Source organism: Pseudorca crassidens, chromosome 2 (genome assembly GCF_039906515.1).
Source record: "Pseudorca crassidens isolate mPseCra1 chromosome 2, mPseCra1.hap1, whole genome shotgun sequence".
In the NCBI taxonomy this organism is placed as follows: Eukaryota; Metazoa; Chordata; class Mammalia; order Artiodactyla; family Delphinidae; genus Pseudorca; species Pseudorca crassidens.
In genome coordinates, this window is record NC_090297.1 from 146,068,372 (window position 1) to 146,094,429 (window position 26,058).

Here is a 26,058-nt window from a genome sequence, read left to right on the forward strand (position 1 = left end):
AGGAGCATGTTCTCTGATGTTTCGGCCCGAGGAATAAAGAATGATAGCATCTCCACAGAAAAGTCTTATACTGGAGACTGTGTCCTGCTAAGGAAATAAGACCTCCAGCCCACCTACCTGCAGACAGAAAGAAATGGGCAAACAAGAAAAAGGGGCCAACAGAGGGGCCTACATAAGAACACACCATTAATTCTATCTATCAGACATTTTACGAGGTAAGCCCTTCACCTTCATGGTTTCACTTAATCCTCCAAACAACCCTGCAAAGGTGAGTCTGCTCATTTGACAGGTGAACGTGCAGACAGTTGTAGCAAGCTGCCAAAGGTTGCCCACTAGCGACTGGTGGAGCCGAGGTTCAAGCCTATGTCTGGCTGTGAATGGATAAAGAAGATGTAGTACATATAGACAACGGAATATTACTCAGCCATAAAAAAGAATGAAATAATGCCATTCACACCAACATGGATGGACCTAGATTTTATCATACTACACGAAGTAAGCCAAACAGAAAGACAAATATCATATGCTATCACTTATATGTGGAATCTAAAAAAATGATACGAATGAACTTATTTACAAGACAGAAATAGACCCACAGACATAGAAAACAAACTTATGGTTACCAAAGGGGAAAGCTGGGGGTGGGGGGAGGGATAAATTAGGAGTTTGGGATTAACAGATACACACTACTATATATAAAACAGATAACCAACAAGGTTCTACTGTATAGCACACGGAACTATACTCAGTATTTTGTAATAACCTATAAGGGAAGAGAATCTGAAAAAGAATATATATATACACACACACACACATATATGTATATATAACTGAATCACTTGCTGTACACCTGAAACTAACACAACATTGTAAATCAACTACACTTCAATAAAAAAAAAAACCTGTATCTGTCTGACTCTAAAGCTCATGCTCTTTGCTTTATATCATACAGGAAAACAACAAGGATTACTGCAGAACTCGGTCTTAAAGCATTACCTCTTAGCAGGGGTTACAAGGCTACACCCAGCATCTCTTGCCTTCTCCTGTCAAGTGCAATGCTGGCCATACCAGGAAGATGCGGACCCAGCTGAACTTAGCAGGATTCCATTAGGAAGAGGGATTGCTACCATCCTTGGTTCCAAGACCACCAAGCCTGACCCTCACCTCTGTCAGCCACCTCACACATGCGTCACCTCGGCCACAAGAGGAACAAGGTGAAAAAAAAGGAGGGTTTGCTCAAGGCAACTACACCCCTGTCTGCCCCCCGTCCAGCTTCGCCGTGAAGCTACCTCTCTTGATGCTTGTTCTACCGCCAGTGATTTCCACCATTACCTAAGGTCCAACAGGAGACGGCCCTCAGGAGGGAGGTGCTGCTGTAGATGGCGTGCATGTACATAAGATGAACCATCAGCTCCGCCAGCCACCAACAGGAGAGGAGGCGGCCCAGTCCCTGGGCAAGGGTGGGAAGGCCGGCCTTGGGCGAGCCCTGCTCCTGCTGCTGCATCTAAAGTAGAAACAGAAGAAGTCATTAGATGGCAACTCCATTTTTTTTTTTTTAAGAAGATGTTGGGGGTAGGAGTTTATTAATTAATTTATTTATTTTGGCTGTGTTGGGTCTTCTTTCCTGTGCGAGGGCTTTCTCTAGTTGTGGCGAGCGGGGGCCGCTCTTCATCGCGGTGTGCGGGCCTCTCACTGTCGTGGCCTCTCTTGTTGCGGAGCACAGGCTGCAGACACGCAGGCTCAGTAGCTGTGGCTCACGGGCCTAGTCGCTCCGCGGCATGTGGGATCCTCCCAGACCGGGGCTCGAACCCGTGTCCCCTGCATCGGCAGGCAGATTCTCAACCCCTGCGCCACCAGGGAAGCCTCACCTCCATTCTTAAAACCTTTCAGAGTCCCCTAGACAACGTTTTTATAAATTTTCATTTTCGCTGTATCTTCTAAGGGAGGGCTGGTTTAGTTTGCCTCGGGAACACTCGGCGTTCTCGGGTAAAAAAAAAATATGTCCGACAAATACCATATGATATCACATATGTGTGGAATCTAAAAATTATGAGACAAATGAACTTATTTACAAAACAGAAATAGACCCACAGACATAGAAAGCAAACTTACGGTGACCAAAGGGAAAAGGGAGTAGGGATAAATTGGGAGTTTGGGATTAACAGATACACACTACTATATATAAAATAGATAACCAACAAGGACCTACGGTAGACACAGTAATATATTACAAGATGTTCAATATCTTGTAATAACCTATAACGGAAAAGAACCTAAAGAAGAATAGATAGATAGATAACTGAATCACTTTGCTGTACAATTGAAACTAACAGAACATTGTAAATCAACTATATTTCAATTAAAAAAAAATTTTTTTAAGTCATGTCCAAGCTAGAAAACTCTGTCCAAGAGCAAGGAAAGGGTGGAGGCCACAAGCTAGCCCAGTGCCGAGAACCAAGAAGGGGTTCCGCATCCCTTCACCCCAGCAGCAGCCCTTCCAAAACCCAGGATGGAGGGCAGTTCCTTATGTGTCCTAGACAAACACAGAAGAACAAGAGAGCGCGTATACGTTTTCCGGATCTTACACTGACACGATTTTATTAGACTGAAGGCTGCCTGGAAATGCAGAGGTGAAGTGACGGCCTTAATTAGGAAGTTGTATCTGCACACATTAGCTGGCAGAGGCTATGGACTTGGCTCAGCAAGGGCTTGACAATTAGGGCTCCAGACACTACATGAACAAGAGAGGCCCATCCCTAGGGGAAGGTGATCCTGACATGCTTCTTTAACTTCTCCTCTCCTCTAACCATCAAGGCGCAGTGGGTCCCACGGCAGCCAGGAGGGGCGGCAGGCACTGCCCTTAGAGGTGATGGGCTATCTACACGCCAAGGAGTTAATTTCTATTCCATTCTTGAGCATCTATTCTACCACGGTCTCAAACGGTCCTCTTACAGCAAGAAACCAGACCAAGAAATTTTGGCTGGCGCAGTGAAACTGCATAAATGGCTTGCCCCCTTTTGCCATCTGCTTGGTTAGCTACGTCCAGGAAAGCTGTTGTTTTAAATTTTTTAATGTAAGTTGATCAACTTAACAGGAATTTCCTTTCATTTTCTTCAGTTCACCTCAGAAAGATATTTATTAGGAAACAGAAGTAACTGCTTTGAAGGATCCACCCAGCCAAGTTTGACAGGGGAAGCGCTAGCTGGGAAGGTTATCCAGGAAGCAAGGTGGGGCACAGATGGGTTTGCAGGCTTGCAGGGATCACAGCTCACTGCAATTATAGCCGCAGCACAGCGACCCAACGCAGACCCCTTTCCATCTCTAGGCATAACTGAGGGTGGTTTTCATATGGATCCTTACGTCAAGCGTGCATGCTACATGCTACAGAGTCTGGAGCAGAGCATCGACAAGCCGGTGGATGGAGAAATCCTCAGTGAGAGACCCCCTACCTGCCCGATCCCTCGTGTCTGCATTATATAATTGAGAAGAAAAAGGAAATAACCCAAACTTCCAACAGTATGGGCTTGGGGCTTGGTTAAATGCATGAGTGCGCCTCAATCTTACGTAGCCGTGCAAACTATTTTTTGATATAAATGTGCATAAATAAAGAAAGGCTGGAGACACAGACACCAAAATGGCAGCAGTGATGGTAATCTTTGGATACTAAGATTCTTGTTATTTTTTAACTATTATTATTTTTGTAATCAGGGCAAAAAGTAATGTAACTTTACGATATTGTGAAGACTTTGGTTCTCTGTTAAAGAGGCAAGCCCTCTGTTTCTGCAGCCTTCTTGTAAAAAATGCCGAGTCTCAGGACCTCCCCAGGGGAGCCCAGCATCCTCTCTATGAACCAGCAAGCCTGTCTCTCTTTTGTGCTACCCATCTTTATTTCTCCTAACCTTCCCACCTCACTCGGAGACTTTCTTAGTTACACGCTGAGTTGCCCTTTGTTTATTCTCAACCCTTTTTCAGCTCTCTAAAGCAAACTCATTTTGACCAAATGACCATCAGCAAATGAAGAAACAATTATGAATACAGTGTCCATTAGTCTGTGGAGGCTAGAACAGTTCACACCAAGGCAACTGGGGAAGCTAAGACATGAAGAGGCACCTAAAACCATTCCGGACCAACAGAAGGGGCCTTTCTTGGTGCCAGACTCTTGGAGGAAAGCAGATTCCCTGAATGAATGTGATAACGACCTCAAAAGCAGTGCTGACAAAAGACAATCTTTGCACAACTGTCTCCAGTGTTCCCAAATAAGCAACGATGCTCATGGCCTGCAGGCCCCTGAGCAGTTGCCCAACCCCAAGCTCAGGTCCCCTGGAGACCAGAACTGCACCCGAGGCCTTGGAGCACCACTGGGTGTGCAGCCCCGTCCCAGGGAGAGGAGAAGCATCTAGACAGGAGGGAAGCCACTGTGAGATCAGAACAACAGCCATGCCAGGCCATCAGGAAAATAAGTGTCCGATCACCTCCAGCTCCAGGCGACCACATCTCAAGCTCAGTCCAGAGGCCCTCCTTTCCTTCCCCAAACAACGCACGGTCTAAAATGACACGAGTATCTGTAACTAAGAAGAAACATGAGGTGCATTTTGTGACTGACTGGCCTCCCAATAATGACTTCCCTACTTTCCCCAGGGCCAAACTCGCTCTCCAGGTTTAAAAAGGCATACTTATGGGCTTCCCTGGTGGCGCAGTGGTTGAGAGTCCGCCTGCCGACGCAGGGGACACGGGTTTGTGCCCCGGTCCGGGAGGATCCCACATGCCGCGGAGCGGCTGGGCCCGTGAGCCACGGTCGCTGAGCCTGCACGTCCGGAGCCTGTGCTCCGCAACGGGAGAGGCCACAACAGTGAGAGGCCCGCGTACCAGGAAAAAAAAAAAAATAGGCATACTTATGTGTCACCACTGGACCAGAAGGGCTGGACTTCTCTCTGCAATGCTCCCTTTTTGATGCTGGATGCCTCCCCATCCAGAGTAAGAGAAACGTCTACTCCTTAATTGCACAAGTAAACACAGCAGAAGGAAACCAATCCAATTTTTCATTCTATTCGCTTTTACTTAAAAACATGGTTATTAGTCTTTCTTCAGAGTTGTGCTGTTATTACAACCCATTTATATTTGTCCCTTGTCAATTCAGCAGCGGGAAAAGACACACCACACACAGCTCACCTAACGAGCAGGGTCGCTCACTATTCAACCTCTGCACGCAAAGCATTTCACTTGAGGTATTTCAAACTGAGGGGAGTGCCAATCTTAAGACCACGGGAAACTGCCATCAATGGGCCTTTTGAGTTAAGTCTCCGCTAAAAAATACACCTTAACTTATCTGCGAAGCGCATTTTAAAACACGTTGTATTTTAAAACCTCATTTCATGCAAATTGCATAAAAAGGAATATCGAAGCCCTTCCAAGATATGCTAATGATTAAAGATGACAGTGCTCAAAGATGAAAGGTTCTTTTCTTTCGCATACGAATAATACCCATGTTGGAGAGCAGCAAACAGAAGCTTTCCCCAGAGGCAACTGTTCAACTGAGTTACCTCTGCTCCAACCTCCACGCTTGGGTCAAGGGCACTGTAGCCCGAGTCTTGTTCCTTTGTAACACGGGAGCTTCTCTCCAGCCCAGGGTCATAGACCGTACCCCTACTCCCAGGAAATCATTCCCTAATCAGACCCTCACTGCCCCTCCCCAGCATCCGGACCAAGGCCAGTAGTACCGAGTGGTCTCTGGCAGAACAGCAAGTAGGGCCTGCAGTCGGTGTAGCTGTCACAGGACTGGGACCCGGTCTGGCCAGCTTGAGCCTCCAGACCCACACGTCCACCAGGCCACACTGCTTCCTCCCTCTAACTCTTGTGCGGCTCCCCGAGCTGGCGACAAGGCTCTGTCTGGTCTTCGTCCCTCCCATCCCAACGCGCATTGCGTGAGCCTGTCCTTGCCTCCGTGTTACCGTCTGTGAAGTGGGAGTAACGACAGTGCCTCTCTCCTGGGGTTGTTGCCAGGATGAAAGGCATCAGAACATGGAAAGCCTGGTTAGGAGTAAGTGCTCGGTTAGGGTTACTTCTCACAGTTAGCATCATTCCAGATGCGCCCTAGAACCAGAGCCCACCCCATACCCAGAGTGGTTTGTCTGTGATGCTGACTGCCAGGCCTGGTCCTTCAGGGGCTGGGCCCGCCCCTGCGCCTGCAGCCACTGCCTGCATCTGTCTTCCGCTGGCCTCCTCTGAGATCAAGGATGGTCCCTGCCCAGAATCCTGCCCAGAATGGCCCCTGCTGCTGCCCTCACCTATCAGCCTGGACACCCAGGGCCTCAGTTCTAGCATAAACTTATGTTAGTTCTCACCCTCGGGAGCTTCCCTGGGTGAAATCTGCAACTGGCCCCTTGTACACAGAGGGCGAGGAGAGACCAAAGAAAAACAGCCAGACCATTCCGGGTTGGCAGGTTGCAGGTTTAATAAGCAAGGGAGCTTACAAATGAGCCTTGTCTTGGGCGCTGAAAGGCAAGTAGATCTCTGCATCCACTGGCCAGAATTTTAAAGTTTAAATAGAGGCCTTACCTGGGTTTAGTCACATAGTCAGTTCAGATGGTCTCAACAACACCTTCCTCGTTCAAGGTCAAGGCTATGTCCCTGAAATGGCTCCTAGTGTGGGAATGGCAGGCAGAACGTATATTCCAAGGGCAGGGGAGGGGGGGGAAGAGCCTCCAACAGCCCAGGTCCAGACTGCAGGTCAACCAGTGGTCACATCCTTTCAATGCCCTCCTCCAACAACTTACCCTAGAAATGCCCCTGCTTTTGGATAACAATAACAACAATAATAGTAATAGTTAACACCTCATAGTGTTACATGTCAAGCCCCACTATCTATACAAAATCGTTTAATCCTTATGACAACCCTGTGAGGGAGGTATTATTACTCTTCCCATTTCATTGATAAGGAAACTGAGTCACAACTAAGGTGAGTAACTCACCAAAAGCTCTCAAGCCAAAGCAGAGCAGGGATTCAAACCCTGTAACAATAGGATTGGGCACAAGAGTCTTTGCTCTTAACTACCAACCTAGTTCCCTATTTGAGCACTGGCTCTTCCCCTCGGGGCAGGAACACAGCCCTCAGCAAGGAAAACCCCCTGGTCCTCCCACACCCAGGCTCACCGTCCCCCCCATATCAGCTCCTCCCTCACTGCATGATTCAACCTGCTCAGAGTTAAGATGTAGTGGCCCCAGGCTCCCAGCTCAGCAAATAAACAGCATTTCCTGCCTTTCCCTAGACCTCCCCGACCCTGTCCCCCAGCCTCACCCCCGGCTCCGTATCTGAGTTCCATAGAACCCTGGGAGAAAAATAAACGGGGCCCATATTCCTGAAACTCCAAATGCCATCAGAGATGGCCTTCAAGTTAAGGCCCTGAGGCCTGTTGACAGGCACATTTTCCCCTGTTCATGATTGATGTGTACACATTTCACATGCCATACATTACAGAGGCACCTCTTCTATACTTGACTCATCTTGGATATGTAAATTTACACACTAAAAAAAAAAAAAAAAAAAAAAAAACTGGGTGAAAGAGAACATTCTCCCAGGGTGGGCCTAGTACTGTAAATTTATGGACTGTGGTTTGCCCAGCTGGGTTCGTCTCCACGGTGAGGCTCTGCTGCCCCCTGGTGGCAAGTCTCTCCCTGCTCTTTAGAGTTTGTGAGTGTTGACCTGAGAAGCTAAGAGCCAAAATTTCAATACTACCATTTCCTATTAACATTTATTCATTCACACAAGCACTCGTTCAGAGCAAACCTTACTTACAAGCTCTTCCAGTTGGCTTTCTTCTGCCCCCTCCCGGCTTCTCTGAAGGAGCCCTTTCACTACTAGATTAGCTCCCTAGTTTAACTGCTCTCCTTTTAGACCCATTTTTCTCACACGAGGTCGCCCCCAGCAACTGCAGAAACCACCTGGCTTGTTTTTATTGCCCTGTAGCTTATTAAACACTTTGCCTTTTCTAGACTGACTTTTCTATGAATCTTCTCAGACCACAGAGAAAGGTTCCAACTTGCCTTTTTGAGTTCCCTGCTTTCGGCAATTGCTACCACTTTGAAAGGGGTAAAAAAAACAGAGAGAGGGGACATAGATGGTACCTGGAGTCTCCAGACCTGACTCCCTACAGGGAGAAGCCCCTTCATTTCCCCAGGCTGAAACTCAAAAACAAGAGCCTTTGGCTAAGGATGTAGGTGAGCGATAATCTCAAAGCTCGCCTCTGTGTAACATATTCAGGACCCTGAGACCCGCCTTTCATATTCCCTCAAGACCCTACAGGGTACAATCAGAAAGGAGGAGACAGACGAGAACTAAGAAGGATGATGATTTGCCTAACAACAAAGTACAGATCCCATAGGGCTAAGCTCCTTAATGGATAAGAGGCAGTTAGGAAAATAATTTGTTTCCTCTTTTTTTATATATATAAATTTATTTATTTTATTTTTGGCTGCATTGGGTCTTGGTTGCTACGCACTGGCTTCCTCTAGTTGCGGTGAGCGGGGCCTACTCTTCATTGCGGTGTGAGGGCTTCTCATTGCGGTGGTTTCTCTTGTTGCGGAGCACAGGCGCTAGGCGCACGGGCTTCAGTAGTTGTGGCTCACGGGCTCAGTAGCTGTGGCTCGTGGGCTCTAGAGCGCAGGCTCAGTAGTCATGGCGCACGGGCTTAGTTGCTCCACGGCATGTGGGATCTTCCTGGATCAGGGGTCAAACCCGTGTCCCCTGCACTGGCAGGAGGATTCTTAACCACTGCACCACCAGGGAAGTCCCAATTTGTTTCCTCTTAATAGGTTTAGTCTATGTTTCTCTGAGAATTATCTGTCTTCAAGGGAGGGGTGGGGGTGTGCTTGTGGATGTTTAGTCCAAAAGTTATTGACTGCAACGTTAGAATTAAAAACTTACAGTGGCAAGGAGGTTGTAAAGGAGACAAAATTCGGAGAACCTGAACCCACCCTACCCCGGGTCTACCCCACCCTCACCCAACCCCCTGCTCTTCTAAGAACTTCGGATAGTGGTTCTCTATCTCTAACAGCATCAGGACCACGCTGCTGGGCCCCGCCCCCGGGTTCCTGATTCATTAGGTCTGGGGAGGGGCCTGAGAACGTGCATTTCTGACAACTTCCCAGGTGATACTGTAGCTGCTGGTCCAGGGACCACACTTGGAGAATCACTGAGTTAGGAGATCAGCTGCCATCACTAAACCACCTCTTTCTTTTACACAATTTTAACCATGATTTTCAAACACAGATTTCAAATTCCTTCACGGCAAAAGAGCGATCCTAGACAACCCAAACTGAGGTATGAGAAACCAAGCACTAAACATACATCTGCCCAGAATATCAACTTCACTTAAAGATTTGCAGAGAGGAAAACATTCAATGATTTAACTGGTAATTTTTAAACATTAAGTTATTGTTATAATGCAGAAATATACTTCTGAGTACAATGTGCAACTCAGTGAAATTTTTAAGACGAAATAAGGGATTTCTAAGAACCCTCCTATTTGTGCAGGGGGCACCTTTCAGGTTGCCCTCCGAAAATGTCAAACACTGCTGCTGGCCCTGCTCTTCGAACTACGTGTCCAGGCCCCAGTGTGTGTGCACACGTGTACATGTGTGTGCTTGCACATGTGTGCACTGTGTGTGCATACGTATTATTGTTCTCACCTCCATGGGGATTGTTTTGCTGGGGGGAGGGAGACAGGAATGTCCTTTGAGAAACACTGTTTTTCGGGAACATCAATTGATTACTCACACTTCAGGTGAATTAACTTAGTACACGTGTTCCACGAGGCTAGCTGTGGAATGAGGAAGAAAATCCGAACTAGGAGGAAAAGTGAGGTGGCAATGACGAAGGTGGCTTCCCATGAGCTTCAGACAAGGCTGCTGTCCAGACAAGGCTGCTGTCCAGAAGTAGGAAGGCGAGATCCTGGGCAGAAACAGGCACCCAGACCCGAAAGCACACCATTGTTCTCAAACCCTCTTCAACTCCACTCTGTGATCCCATCCAGATCGCCCTGAACAATTCCCAGGCCACGGCAGAGCTATTTCATAAGCAGTTTGTGAAAATAAAAGGGCACCTATTATTTGCCAAACAAGAGCTTAGCCAGTTCCTCCTTCCACTTTCCAAGTAATACCACGAGAAGCCAGTTTTCTTTCTCTGGGACGGCCCTGCAGGGGATGCCTACCCCCAAGTTCCTGGCTGTGCCCAGTTATTATTTCTGGCTGCCACAGTCCACAGAGAATCCGGGTGGGAGCTCCTACAACCAACAGGCACAAGAGATATGCTGACCTTTATTTTGAAGGCTTATTTCCCAGAAGTATTTCATTTATTATCAGAAATCATGACAATAATGTGTGTTCTTAAACTTGTGGGCACCCCTGTATGAAGACTCATGGATGACCACAGCAACAAAGACAGAAGCATCATCTGCAGAAACACCCATCCAATCCCCGAAAGGCTCTCACCTGTGCGATGAACTCCGGGAAGCTGAGGATGGGCCCGTTGTGGAAGACTGGGTAGTAGAAGACATAGGCCACCATCCAGGGAAAGGAGCAGAAGGTGCGCTCAGCCGGCGGCTGCTGCCAGCAGAGCTCCAGGCTGAAGCTGGTGTAGTACAGGCAGCGAACGGTCAGTGTGAACTGCAGCAAGTAGTACTCATTTTCCGTCTGGTACCACCCTCTCTGCAAAGTCACAAGGAGACAACAACCTTGAGTGGCAAGGAGGGACGTCATCCAGTCTCCCAGGAAGGAGATCTCTTCCACGGGCAGAGCAGCTGTCCCATCCAGGGAGTCGAGAACCACTGAACAGCAGGTAAACATCATCGATCATCAAAACAAGCAATTAATGAGGAACGGGCAGGAGAGTGTCCCTAACATCAGCCATAAGCTTAGCATTAAGCCTGATGCAACACAGAGTGAAGGTTTTCCCAGATATGCATCTGTCAGATACACCAGCGGACAGCATGGAGATCAGCTACATCCAGTGGGTACTCTAACAGCTCCTTCAACAACTCTGAAGACAACGACAGACTTATACAGGCAGACCTCAGGGTACTGCAGGTTCGGTTCCAGACCACCGCATTAAAGCGAACACTGCAATAAAATGAGTCACACAATTTTTTGCTTTCCCAGTGCACATAAAAGTTATGTTTATGCTATACTGTAGTCTAGTAAACTGTGCAACAGCATTATGTCTAAAAAGACAAAGAACATACCTTAATTTAAAAATACTTTATCGCTGAAAAACAGAAAAAATGCTGTTGATCATCTGACAACGCAGGGTTGCCAGAAACCTTCAGTTTGTTAAAAAAAAAAATGCAATATCTGCAAAGTGCAATAAAATGGGGTGTGTCTGTAAATGTCACGTGGGATTTATGTGTTCAGTGTATCTTTCCTTTTGTTCTTCTACCATTAATTTGGCTCCACATGTAGTGGAAGACTATTTTCTAAATAAGCTTTAGAGAAATATCATCAAAAGAAATAGTCCCGGGGCTTCCCTGGTGGCGCAGTGGTTGAGAGTCCGCCTGCCGATGCAGGGGACACGGGTTCGTGCCCCGGTCTGGGAGGATCCAACATGCCGCGGAGCGGCTGGGCCCGTGAGCCATGGCCGCTGAGCCTGTGCGTCCGGAGCCTGTGCTCCGCAACGGGAGAGGCCACAACAGTGAGAGGCCTGCGTACCGCAAAAAAAAGAAAAAAAAGAAATAGTCCCTGCCCTCAATGTACCTAAATTCTCATACCGGAGATAGGTATGTAAAAGTATAATTTGAACACAGCATGAAAGAATAAAAAGCACGTACAAAATTAGCTACGGAACAAAAGACTAAAAGCAAATGTGGTAAAATCTTAATAGTGAGGGCATAAAATTATGGATCATTTTATAATCTTTATATTTTTCTATATTTTCCATATTTTCTATAATACGTATGTATTGCTTTTTTAATGAGAAAATAGGTTATGGAAATAGATACAAGAAATAAAATTGGGACAAAGGAAAGAGTTGTTCACTTGATCCACGAGGGTCTTTTAAGGCTTTACACTGAAAAACTAAGTACCGAACAGAGTTTCTATTCCACGTCCAGGACTTCGGCAGCCACCAAGGAAAACCAAGAAAACCGCATGTGTGAAAGTATGGAAACCCAGGGCAACTAGTTTCTGGTCATTTGCTCGCTCCCCTTCAGCAATATTTTTCACACCACCAGCTTACATAACAAATGGAATACTTATTCACCACCAACACCCATAACTGATGCTAAGAGTCCCCAAATAAAGGATAATTACAACTGGAGACCGTCTTTGAACGTTTGCCAGGTCCCCCAAAAGTTAGGTGTGAATTTGTTTTTATTTTTATCACAAATCTATTTTTTTTTTTTTTTCCGGTACGCGGGCCTCTCACTGTCGTGGCCTCTCCCGTTGCGGAGCACAGGCTCTGGACCTGCAGGCTCAGCGGCCATGGCTCACGGGCCCAGCCACTCCGTGACATGTGGGATCTTCCCGGACCGGGGCACGAACCCGTGTCCCCTGCATCGGCAGGCGGACTCTCAACCACTGCGCCACCAGGGAAGCCCCCACAAATCTATTTTTAAGCACACTTATTTAAGTGATCGCCTAGTTTAATCATTCTGGGAAGTTACGTATCTTTGTTAGGAGAGAGACGCTACCCTGCTTATTCTCTTAAGTCCAGGTTTTGAGACATGTGCTTGAAGTATTCGCCCCAGTCCATTGGTAAGAGTGAAGAAAAATTAAGGCAGCCTAACAACAGCAAGAATTCTTGAATTTTCAAAATGCTACCATTTTTACAAAATTGCTTAACACGTATTATCTTGTTGAATCCTTAGAACAACTCCATGAGGAAGGCAGAGCAGCTATTACCTCCATTTTCCAAATGATGAAATTAAGACTCAGAGGTTAAACACCGCCTCCAGTTTCAAGAGGAGAAGAGACAGTGAATAGAAGAGACTAGAAAACCACTGGCTCATCCTTCCCGTCGCATTCTTTCCCATGACTGTGCAGATCCAGGGCTCACCAATTCTAAGTGCTATCACTTAAATCAACGAAAAGGTGAACGAATGAGTGAACAAATGAACAAAAATAAAGACACCATGGGAAGCCCAGTTCCACATGACTAAAGAAAGAATATCAAAAGCTTCCCAAGATGTTCTGTGCAAGGAAAATACCTCCCTTATCTGTTCAGGGACTATCGTGGGCTTCTGATGAGATAAGGAATGTGAGAGTTCCCTATAAACCCTGCAGCATTCTACAGATGATTGTTTTATTAAATGCATAGGGGATTTTTTTTTTTGCTTTTTTGCATATTGCTTTTTTTTCCCCTTTGTTCCTGTGACATCTGGCACCATCCATGCCTGCCCAAACTGGGAGAAAAGGTACAAGGTCAGCGCTGGGCAACCTCCAAGGACTAAGGCATAGTCAGATACAAAAGACTGCAGAACGCAACACCAGGGTTCACATGCATCAACCCCCTGTGGCCACTAGAGGGAGCGCCACCACAGTTCTTCAATTGACTCTTGTCTGAAAACAAAGGCATCTACCTGGATAAAGGCACTGCCAAAGGGGCCTTCTCCTTCCCAATGGTAAAACGGAGACTCTTACCATAACTTCCTCCACATCTTGAAGCCTCAGTGTAGAGAGCAAGAAGAGAGAACAGAGCCATGACAGGAACAGCGACCGGAACTGGGCAACACAGAAGGAGATGGTGGTGTGAATAAGAACCATGGCTGTGCCTTGGGTCCCCAGCACACACCAGCAGGCCCACATCCCATAGGCTGTGAGGATCCAGGGTTTGTGCTGCAGACAGGGAGGGACCCAGTGAGAAAGACATGGGGGGGGGGGGAGGAAGAAAAAAGAGAAGGGTAAGTTAACAGGCATTGCTATTGAAGGTTCTACATAAAAGAGGGTAATGTCTTGTGACCCATTAACCAAACTGTTCTCACTGGCCTGGAGATTTAGTGTAACAGAGACAAAGAGGATTCAGAGGGACTTTCCACATTAACCCCAGAGCGATGGCTGTCTAGCCCCAGGTCCCCAGAGCTCCACCGGATCCGCCCCGAGAAAGGAGCCGCTTTCCTGCCTTCAGCCAAAACCACCCAGACCACTGGATCCCACAACAATGAGATTTATGACTGACTTTCAACAGACATTATGGGAGCCTGAAGACAGTTAGAAAAGCTGCCAACCTGGCACACTAGCCCCTGCGTACACTGTTCTGCAAAACGGAGGTAAGATAAAATACTGGTGCAAATTCCTCGGGAGTCTTTCTGAGAAAACTGGACCCTCTAAACCACAAAAGGCTTTCTAAAGTTTAAACCAGAGACTTACAAGTAAATCTCTAATTACATTTTTATTTCATTAGCATATTATTTACAGTCAAGTTTGTGTCACAGAAAAAGTATAGCTTACCTGTTTTCAGTGATAGTGAGGCCTTTGCATAATCAATCCAATTGATACATTTATTCCCATTTTAGGAGAGAATTTTTCTATTTCATTATCAAGTTTTATAGTTATTGACATTGAATAACTAAACAGATAAATTAACATGTCTTTGCTTTTACAATATACTCTTGGTCATATCTGGCTGGTAAATCCTTACTTAAAAAACCACAATAATGTTTTAACATTGTTTGAGAGGCAACATATCATAGTGGTGTAATTACTCAAGCTTTGAAGTCCAACTACCTAAAATAAATCCTGGTATCCCCATTAACTAGCTGTGTGACCCTCGGCAACTTACTTAATCTCTCTGTGCCTCGGTTTTCTCAGGTATAAAATTAGGATAGTAACAGTATCTACTTCATGAGGTTGTCATGAGGATTAACTAAGTTAATGCACGTAAAATGCTTACAATGGTGTCTGCATACACAGGAAGGACAAGGCAAATACTAGTTATTATTCCTATAGGAAAATATGATGTGGCTTTTTGGTGAGCATTCAAAAATAGGATTTCCAGGAATACACTGAGTTGAAAAGCAGGGGCTGCTTGAAATTAGGTCTTCCTGTGAAAACAAAAAGACTTCTTTAAGGGAAAGACAGATGTGGACTGCACACTGTAAATGCCGTCCTTCAGTGCTAACTCTCCCAAAATATTGCCTTAGTACAATTCCTTACCAAACTTCTACTCCAGCCTAAGAGAGAACATTTTAAATGAGGGACTAGGTCAGCCACTTTGAAGTTCCAAGAAAATCAGAGAAATCTGCAGTTCATTTTTACTGTTTTTCCATCCTACTACCCTCATTAAACAGCCACATAAATTTGCTTCAAACTTTCCCCCAAGCACTCACCTCTGGACAGAGTTCAATTATAAGGAACAAGGTCACCAGAGACTATTTTAAGAAGTAGTTCTAATGAGCGAAAAAAAGGGAAGGGGTGTCTTTTTCAACTTGATCTATAGCATTTACCACTTGGAGTCTTTTTCCATGTGTGCACGGCTACATACATATACACGTAACACAGCTACGTTTTTATTGAATGCTATGTGATCCATTTGGAAGAAGCCTGTTGGGATTCATTTGGGAACTTAACCACAGACTTAAGCTGCTTCAGCTTGAAAAAGCTGGAGGAACCTTCAGGAACTACTTAATAGTGCTGTGCAAACCCCATCTGCTCCAGAGATTCTCTGATGAATTTACCTGTGCTCACAAATGATACCATGGGGGCACACAAGGTGGTCCTATACTCTCATCCCTCACCATCTTCCTCCTGCCGAAGAGTAGAGGCAGACAATGTCTAATTTTCTCTAAGACATCACAGAAAATGCACCCACGTGAACCTCATATTCTCTTCTATCCCTCCTATTACACACTCATCCTCCCCAACGGGCAAAGACAACTCCACTATACACATTCACGGCGGGCAGGTGATAAAAAGGGAAAGATGTGAACAATGCAAAAAAGAAATCACCTATTTTAAAACATAAATTAGAACCCGACTAACATATTGATTTTTTTCATTCTATAAAGTGAATGCAATTGGAATTCCATCCTTGAAAACACCACTAAGATGCTGATACAGCATGATTAGTCTTCCATGCCTTGTTCTCTGGCTGGCATCAGAGGAACAGTCCCCCACCATCAATGCAGCCCTTAGGGCACACCTCCTCCGACCGCTATCCCCCCCTATCCCGCCCCCCCACACACACACGCCTAGACCAGCAAGAAGCAGGGCAGAGAGGGCGAGAAGTAGAAATGTGACACTGCCTAGCCGCGCAGGCAGCAGCATAGAAGGTCTGCTGCTCTGAGGCGGAGGGGGGCTTTGCCCAAGTGTTTCAAAGACCATTTTCATATGCAAAGCCCTAAAGACAGCCCGGTCCCACCTATTTCTACTCCAAAAGTGCTTATGTATTTAGTTTATCAAACCTGTGTCCTCTTTAGCAAAAATGCTTAAACATCAGACATTGAGCCTCTGACATCAAATATGCCAGGAATCTTTTAACTTTTCAAAACTAAAAAAGAAAGTGTGTTATGTTTTATTCCAAAACAATACTTCTGATTCATCACTAGAAAGGCTTTAAAAACGTTTTCTCCAAGTTCTCAGGGCGATCTGGGCAGATACGCACAGTTTTGGTCACAGACATAATCTATGTCAAGTTCAAGATTTAAAAACCTGCCTAGGGAATTCCCTGGCAGTCCAGTGGTTAGAACTCCGTGCTTTCACTGCTGAGAGCCTGGGTTCAATCCCTGGTCAGGGAACTAAGATCCCGCAAGCCGGGCAGCGCAGCCAATGTAATTAATTAATTAAAACCAATTAGTTAATTTTAATTAATTAATTTTAATTAATTGATAAAAGATCTGCCTAAAAGTCAGAATAGCCCAATTCATTTAAGTTAAGAGGTTCATATGACGATTATGATTGGAAACTGCTGTTCACTTGAAATGAGGCACAAAGAATCATGTTGATCAAATAATGTGTACAAATAAAACAATCTTAATTAAATGTTGGGTTGTGATGTTTCTAATTTAGAGATTTAAATTCGAATCAAGTATTATTTTATATGACGCTTTTTTTTTTTTTTTTTTTTTTTGCAGTACGCGGGCCTCTCACTGTTGTGGCCTCTCCCGCTGCGGAGCACAGGCTCCGGACGCACAGGCTCAGCGGCCATGGCTCACGGGCCCAGCAGCTCCGCGGCATGTGGGATCTTCCCGGACCGGGGCACGAACCCGTGTCCCCTGCATCGGCAGGCAGACTCTCAACCACTGCGCCACCAGGGAAGCCCTATATGATGCTTTTTTTTAACTGAGATTTTTATTGAGACAGTTGTAGACTCTCCTGCAGTTATAAGAAATAACACAGAGAGATCCTATGGACACTTTACCCAATTTCCCCCTATGGTAACATTCTGCAAAACCAGAATATATCACAACCAGGATGGTGACATTGCAACAATCCACAGACATTCAGGTTTCCCCAGTTTTACCTGCACTCGTGTATGTGTGTGTGTGTGTGTGTGTGTGTGTGTATGTGTGTTTAGTTCTTACGGTTTTATCACATAAAAGGTTTTATCACATATAGGTTCAGTGTCCACCACAGTGAAGATACTGAACAGCTGCATCAACGCAAGCATCTCTTGCATTGCCCTTTTATAACCACACCCACCTTTTTCCTGCTTCCTTTACCCTACATCCTTAATCCCTGGAACCCACTAATAATCTCTCCGTTTCTAAAATTTTGTCATTCCAAAAGTCATACAGTATGCAACCTTTAGGATTGGCTTTTTTTTTTTTTTTTTAATTTCCTTGCTTTTTATTTTTTGGCTGTGTTGGGTTTTCGCTGCTGGGTGCAGGCTTTCTCTAGTTGTGGTGAGCGGGGGCTACTCTTCGTCGCAGTGCGTGAGCTTCTCATTGCGGTGGCTTCTTTTGTTGCGGAGCATGGGCTCTAGGCACACGGGCTCAGTAGTTGTGGCTCGCGGGCTCTAGAGCGCAGGCTCTGTAGTTGTGGCGCACGGGCTTAGTTGCTCCGCGGCATGTGGGATCTTCCCGGACCAGGGTTCGAACCCGTGTCCCATGCACTGGCAGGCGGATTCTTAACCACTGCGCCACCAGGGAAGTCCCAGGACTGGCTTTTTTTCACTCAGCATAATTCCCTGAAATCCACCCAAGTTGTGACAGGTATCAAAGGACTGCCCCCTTTATATTGCTGCGTAGTTTCCACGGTGTGGATGGACCACAGTTTCTTTAACCCTTCACCTGCTGAAGGACATCTGGGCTGTTTTCCAGCTTGGGGCTATTATGAATAAAAACTGAAATGAACATACATGTACAGGTTTTTATGTAAATATGTTTTCATTTCTCTAGGATAAATGCCCAAGGGTGAGCTTGCTGGGCTGCATGGTAGTTGCATGTTTAGAGCTCTGTAAAAACTGCCCAACAGTTTCCCAGAGTGGCCATTCTACATTTCCACCAGCAACATACAAGGGATCCAATGCTGCCTCCTCACCAGCATTTGGTGTTGTTACTATTTTTTACCTGATCGACTCTGGTAGTTGGACTTTAACTTGCATTTACCATTATGCTCTTTTAAAGGGTATCAAAGTGTGAGCAACTTGAACCCTGCATCAATAAGATGGACTGAGTGAACTTCGCTGGGGCACAAGAAGCCAGCCCATCAGAACTCTCCTGACCCCCTTAACTCTCTTTATTCCAGGTTCTTCAGTTCCTGATTAGGAGACCAAAAGGAAGGCAGGGGAAGAGGAGAAACTTTTAAAAGTTTAACAAACAGTAAGAAAGAAACTGTACTCTGTTTTCGTGGCAGTTGAGATAAAGCGAGACTAAATACTATGGCCTTTCTGATGGAATTAGGCCAGACTGAACTGGGTAGGCGAACTTGCCCTCGGTTCCCATTGCCCCCTGTGTTTATACTGAACCACTTCTCAAAACAGGGCATAACCGTCTCTCTTTTTGATAGGCTCCCTTAACAAATTAATATCCTGTCTTGTTCATAATACAATAACGTAAGAATCTTACATGGTACCTAGCACATAGCAAGTGTTTCACAAACACTGGATAAATGAATGGTTAGAATAGTTGGATGGACAGATGGGTGGACGGATGGGTGGATATGCTTCCCCAGGTATTGGGGTTTAACCTGGCAGTTATGACTAAGAACAAGAAATTAGCACCAAAATTTGGGGCTTTTTAGTCACTAATATGAAAACCTGCTGATTTCCAAAGTCTCTGCTTGTACACCTAACCCCTTATGAACAGACTGCTTTGCCAATGCAGATAGGATAAAAAGGTGTTATTTCACATCTCACTGCCTACTGCCTGTTTTCACTCACAGGGATCTCTTACAATCTTGTGCTGGGGGAAGCCTCAAATAGTGCACAACTGATAGGGTACAGGCACCAACCTTTGAAAGCAGACTCTCTGATAGAACCTGATTCCTGTCACCCCAGGGAAGACTTCCGAGAGATCAACAATTTCAGCTGGCGTGTTTCAAAGGCTGAAATCAGCACCCCTGAGAAAAGACCATGGACTTGCGGCCTTTTCTTTTGCAAATCTATATTCTTCAACTCTTCCTCATAGGGAGCCAGGACCCAGCCACAGGAGGAGCTGGCTGGCCATGCCCCCCTCACACCATCTCTTCTTCCCTTCTGTGTTAGCTTGTTCTGTGCTGTGGACACTGAGTGATAACAGGATGTGCCTGAGTGGTTCCCCTCATTAGCTCACCTCTGTAGGGAGGAACCAAAGTGCAAAGGCGTGGTGAAGACTCCTGCTGGCAACTGGACCAGACTTTGCTGTATATTAATTCTTTTTGTACATCTGCCCAGAAACCACTCAGTGGGGGGCACTGTTTTAGAAATAAATAAAAGGAGTCAATCAATAACCCTTATGCACGGCATAATTTATTGCATACTACATAATCAACTGCAGCTGCTACTGAAAAATATATATATATATATATATGTGTGTGTGTTTGTGGTGTGTGTGGTGTGTGTGTGGTGTGTGTGGTGTGTGTGTGGTGTGTGGGGTGTGTGGTGGGTGTGGTGTGTGGTGTGTGTGTGTGTGTGTGGTGTGTGGTGTGTGTGTGGTGTGTGGTGTGTGTATGTGTGTGGTGTGTGTGTGTGGCGTGTGTGTGTGGTGTGTATGTGTGTGGTGTGGTGTGTGGTGTGTGTGTGTGTGTGTGTGTGTGGTGGGTGTGGTGTGTGGTGTGTGTGGTGTGTGTGTGTGTGTGTGTGTGTGTGTGTGTGTATCCCCACACAAACAAAAAGGGAAAATAACCAAAACCATCGCAGAGTCCACACAACGGCCTTCTAGCCTCCTTTTCCTGGGAGCAAAGCCCCGTGGGCCCAAACAAAGCCAATTTCATCCCTCCTTAGAGATGCAGTGATGGAGGTGGAAGAGTCTGATTCCAGGAAAACCATTAATGCATGAGATTCCTATTAGGTGTGTGGTTTTGATAATATGCTGGAAGGGAGCGCCTGTTCACCACGGCCTTCCAGAGGTTAGTTTACTTGTCTCAGCCAGCGCCATGGGACCACGCTCTTCAGCCTGCATCCAATGAGCTCAGCCAGCCGGGGCCCAGTGCTAATAATGCAGGTGCTGCCAGTCAGAGGTCAGGTGAGAACGCACCCTGTGGTCAGCAACAGCACCCAGCCTCGGCCCCCTACGCAGCTAGCCTTCTCAAAAAGTTTGCACGGGGGTATTTTTGGTTCTGAGGGCAGGGAACGCAATGTCTCAGGTGGTGAGGGTGTTCAAGAAAGGAGGCCACTGTCTGACCACCCCACATACGTTCCAATCATAACAAACCCCTAGCCAAAGCTCAGAGCCGTTACTCAGCTTCCCCTCCCTCCCAGGGCACTGCCCGCGATGTAGTCTTGCCAAATCTCAGAGAGAGCCCTACCCAGAGAAAAGGCGTTTAACCTTGGCCGAGGAGCTCAGTGGAAAGTTTTATTACTTGTCATGGCAAAAAAAAAAAAAGAAGAAAAAGAAAATCCCACTTTTGAAAATAAACCCTTCTTTGCCTCTCTCTGGGAGGAGGTAGGGCCACAAAGGCAGAGATGGGATTATAGTAGATGAAGGCGGGAAGCATCCTTCAGGGTTCAAGGGTTGTAACCGCAAGAAGTGATAATGCCTAATCCTCTGCACAGCATCGTCCACAGTTCATGATGCCCCCCAGAATGGGGAAACAAAAGACAACTGCAACCCAAATCTTCCACCCTGAATAAGTACCAAAAGCATCCACCCAAATGAAGGCCATCTGGAACACTCAGTCCAGGTGGTGAAAGCATGGAGCTAATGGGGCCAAAGTTGTGGTTCATACTTACATAAGGACCAAGCGGACTCAGACAAAGAGCACACTGTGCCCCAGCCCGACCAGAACCCTGCCCACCAGCTGTTGCACAAATCAAACCCGTGGTCACGAAGAGATGGGAGACCCCCCCCCCCACACACACACACACACGGCTCAGTGCAAACTCTGCCATGAAACCTGTGGTCACAAAGAGATGGGAACAACCCCCCCCCCTCACACACACACAGACACACACACACACACACACACACACACACACACACGGCTCACTGCAAACTCTGCCACATTCCAAGAAAAATGCAAACAAAACCTCCTACTGAGTTTGGATAAGATGTGCTCTGCAGATAAAAAGACAAGTCCACCTATCCACTCATGCCTGGTAATGAGATGCAGGAAGCTGAAATAAGCAGATGCTTCCACTCCCTTCAAGGCACAGCTCACAAGCTACTTCCTCGGGGGCCTTCCCTGACACCGCCAGGCAGATGTGGCCCGCTCCTCCCAGCATCCTGATCAGAATCTGGTTTCCTCTGTCACTTCTCACTCAGCTCCTGGGGGCGGGACTGTGTCTCCCCATCCTTTCTCCCACAGCCCAGCTCAAGCTTGAAACAGGGTCAGAGAAAGACATGCAGGAGAGGAAGGTAGGTATGGCTGGACGGACAGCCTCTGCCCTCTGGGGTTTCAGAAGTTCTGACAGTCGCCTCCTTTTTGAGCACCACAGAGGGAACGGCTCCCAGGAGCACACACAGACCGCAGTCGCGGCACACAGCAAAGGCCTTCGGACCCCAGCAGCAGTCACCTCTTACTTGGCTGTCATCGTATGTATGCCAGCACAACCTTGAAACCCATCGGACTCTCACCACTACCCCGGGTACCGTCCCTGTTGTACAAATGAGGAGAAAGGCTTCAAGATATTAATTAACTGGCTTAAGACTGCATCACTAAAAAGCGACAAAGCCGGGTTTCAGCCAGGAGCCCTTAGCCACCCTGAATGTGGACTCCTAACAGGAAGAGACTTAACTCAAAGTTACAAGCAAATTAACCACAGGAACATCTATATCCTAACCTAGGTAGGTTTCTGATGGTGGTAGGTACAAAACAGGAGCTGAAAACAGAGGAAATTTGGAAAGAGGGAGGAAAATCCGTCCACGAGCAGAGGGTGAATCTACATCTTGCACTGTCTACTGGGGCTATATCTGCTCCAGGGGAAGGGGGGAATTGGTTCTTGCAGACAAGAAAACCTTCCTCTATGCATAAAGCACAGGCAGGTACACAGTACATAAACAGACAGTACATCTGTGGTATTAAAATGTCATAAAGAGGAAGTGACAATTGGGGGAAAATAGCTAAAAATGCTCCTGGGGGAGAAATAATGAAAAAAAAAAAAGCTAGAGAAACACTGATCTACAGGAAGCAAACAAGAGGTAGCAAGACAAAGAGTGGGAAGCAAAGGAGACCAGTCGGATGGGGCCATGTTGGGCCTGATGCACATGGCAGAACGGTGAGGAAGGTAGGGGATGAAAACTCAGTGTGCCCAGGGCAGCCTCATCTTTCCTTCTCCCTGCCACACCATTCTTCCACATGTTCAGTTAAAAATATATCACATATCAAACACAGGGAAAGGAATATTTATAAAGTTTATAAGGTATAAAGAATAATGAAATAACACCTGCATACCTAGCACCAGCTTAAGAAAGATAAAGCTATCAGTGCTTTAAAGGGCCCCTGAGCATATGTCAAATACATCTCAATTTTAAAAATGTCAATTATACCTCAATAAAAATAAATAAATAAATAATCAAAGCAAAACCAAACAAACCAAAAAAGGGCCCTGGTTATCTCTCCTCTGATTCTTTTTTCAGCTTTTTTTTTTTTTTTTTTTTTTGGCTGCGTTGGGTCTTCATTGCTGTGTGCGGGCTTTCTCTAGTCGCGGTGAGCGGGGGCTACTCTTCGTTGCAGTGCGCAGGCTTCTCATTGCGGTGGCTTCTCTTACTGCGAAGCACGGGCTCTAGGTACACAGGCTTCAGTAGCTGCAGCACGTGGGCTCAGTAGTTGCCGCACACAGGCCCTAGAGCGTACGGGCTTCAGTAGTTGTGGTGCACAGGCTTAGTTGCCCCATGGCATGTGGGATCTTCCTGGACCAGGGATTGAACTCATGTCCCCTGCATTGGCAGGCGGATTCTTAATCTCTGTGCCACCAGGGGAATCCCTCTCCCCTCTGATTCTACCTCCCCAACGAGATGTGACCACTATCCTGAATTTATTTTCATGGCTATCTCATCTTTGTGATCATACACATGAATGTGTCAATGTAATCTGTACAGCTCTATGTGCATAGGAGCATATCTGATAGATTCCTCTGCAACTTGCCTTATTAGCTCAATGTCGTGATCCAGAAATTCAGCCACGTTGACAATTACAATTATAATTCATTCCTTTCCATGGAATAAATTCACTACAATTCATCCATTTCCCCATAAAGAATATTTGGATTGCTTCTGCCTCTTTGTTACTACAATCCCATTGCTGCAATGAACGTCCTGGCTCACGTCCCCTGATTGGCAGAGAAGAGCTTCTGCAGGGAACATGTCCGAGTTAGCACTGGTAGCTGTGGACTTTGCACCTCTTTGACTTCACTAGGTAATGTAATACAAAGAAGCCATACCAACACATACTCACAACCTCTCTGTATGAGTTCAGGTGGCCAGTACTTGATATCATCAGGGGATTTTTGTTTTATCTTTGCCAAACTGAAAGTATGAAATGGTATCTTGTAGATTTAAGGTATATTTGCTTGACTACTAATGAAGTTGAACACATTTTCATAAGTTTATTGGTCATTTGTGTTTCCTCTTCTGCAAATTCCTTTTCCCATATTGAGCCCTTTTTCTATTGGGTGACTTGTTTTTTCCTTTTGAAATTTCTTTATATATTCCAATACCAAACCTCTGTCAGGTTGCAAATAACTTCTCAATTAGTGACTTGCCTTTTCACTTTCTTCACTGTGTTTCTGGATACATACAAAGATGTACATTGATTATTATACATTGATAAGCTCTTGGTTTTAATGTGGTTAAACTTACCAAATTTTTCCTCTACAAGTTATACTTTTTGTGTCTTAATTAAGAAATCTTTCTCTACCCTACCATCAAGAAATATTCTCCTCCTACATCATGCTTTCTAAAAGTTTCATACTCTTTTTTTTTTTTTTAAGTCCTTTTTTTTTTTCTGGCTGCATTGGGTCTTCGTTGCTGCGCGCGGGCTTTCTCTAGTTGTGGCGAGTGGGGGCTACTCTTCGCTGTGGTGCGTGGGCTTCTCTTGTTACGAAGCATGGGCTCTAGGCGTGCGGGCTTCAGTAGTTGTGGCACAAAAGCTCAGCAGTTGTGGCTCTCGGGCTTCGCTGCTCTGCGGCATATGGGATCTTCTTGGACCAGGGATCGAACCTGTGTCCCCTGCACTGGCAGGTGGATTCTTAACCACTGTGCCACCACGGAAGTCCTATTTTAAGGACTTAATTCACCTTGAAAATGATTATGAATGGTCTGAGGTAAGTATTCATTTCTTTTTAATATGACTCAACAATTGTGTCAGCACTGTTTATTGATGTTTATCTTTTCCATGCAGATCTGAAATGCCACATCTGTCAAAATCAAGTTTCCATCTATGTACAAGTATTTTCTAAACTCTATTCTGTTACATTGGTCTATTTATCTATCCTGGTGCCAATACAACAATGTCCTAATTATTATATCTTCATTAAGTCATAGTATCTGGTAGGGCGCATACTCTGATTTTGGTATCAATTTTATGCTCTCTTCTTCATAAAATGAATGGTCCCTCTTTTTCTATTTTCTGAAAAAGCCTGGAAAAGATTTAAATAATTTGTGCCTTGAATGTTTGGAAGAAGTGCTGTGTTAGACTATTGTTTTCTTTACAAATAGATTTTTAACTACTTACTCAACTTCTTTTCATGGTTATAGTACTATTCAGTCTTTCTATTTCTTCATGAGTCAGTTTTGGTAAGACACATTTTCTAGAAATGTGTCTGCTTTGCCAAAGTTTTCAAAATTATTGTCATAGTTGTGCAAAATATCCTTACTATATTTTTTTATCCTCTTTTCCACACCTAATATTGGTTATTTGTGCATTTTTTTTGACCAATCATGCCACTGATTGTTTCATTAATGTCTACTCTTATTTTTGTTCTTTCCTTCTTCGTTTCTTTTTTCTGTTCTTTCCTAATTTCTTAAGTTGTATGCTTAGCTCATTAATTTTCAGCTTTTCTTTTGTTTTAATAGGAGCATGTAAAGTTATGCACTTACATAAACTTAAAATTATCCAAGTAGCACCCTACAAGTATTGATATGTAATATATTTTTCATTCATTTCTAACTATTTTCTAATTTCCAGTATGATCTCTTTTTTTACCTATTGTTATTTTAAAGTTTGCTTTCTCTTTTAATTTCTAAATGAATTACAGTTTTCAGGTCATTGTGTTACTGGTTTCCAACTCAATTACACTGGGATTAGAGAAGGTAACCTATTTAAAACACAGCCTTTGAAATTCATTGAAAATTACTTTATGGTTAAGATGTGGTTAGTTTTTATAAATATTCTATGTGTTCTTTAAGAGGATGTGAATTCTCCAGTTGTTAGATGTAATCATTTACGTTTCTTTTTTTTTTTTTTAAACCTTCAGTGGATTCCTGCTTCCCAAACTATAGTATTTAAGATCCTTCATAGCCCGCTTATAAACTACCTTTTTATTTATTTATTTATTTG

General features: G+C 45.2%; 1 protein-coding gene across 18 annotated transcripts in view; it reads right to left on the reverse strand.

Annotated features, from left to right (window-relative positions):
• The window catches only part of HHAT (hedgehog acyltransferase), a 363,049-nt gene that overhangs the window by 274,895 nt on the left and 62,096 nt on the right, over nt 1-26,058 (reverse strand). For 16 of the 18 annotated variants that reach the window (XR_010941290.1, XR_010941289.1, XM_067729070.1 and 13 more), the window contains 3 exons: nt 13,627-13,821; nt 10,486-10,701; nt 1,333-1,504 (listed from right to left, as the gene is read on the reverse strand). Coding sequence is in view for 16 of the 18 variants with exons in the window: in XM_067729070.1 (XP_067585171.1) it covers nt 1,333-1,504; nt 10,486-10,701; nt 13,627-13,821 (583 nt within the window). In the remaining 2 variants the exon portion in view is untranslated. The remainder of the gene's footprint in view (nt 1-1,332; nt 1,505-10,485; nt 10,702-13,626; nt 13,822-26,058) is intronic. The other 2 variants (XM_067729066.1, XM_067729074.1) reach the window with 2 other exon arrangements.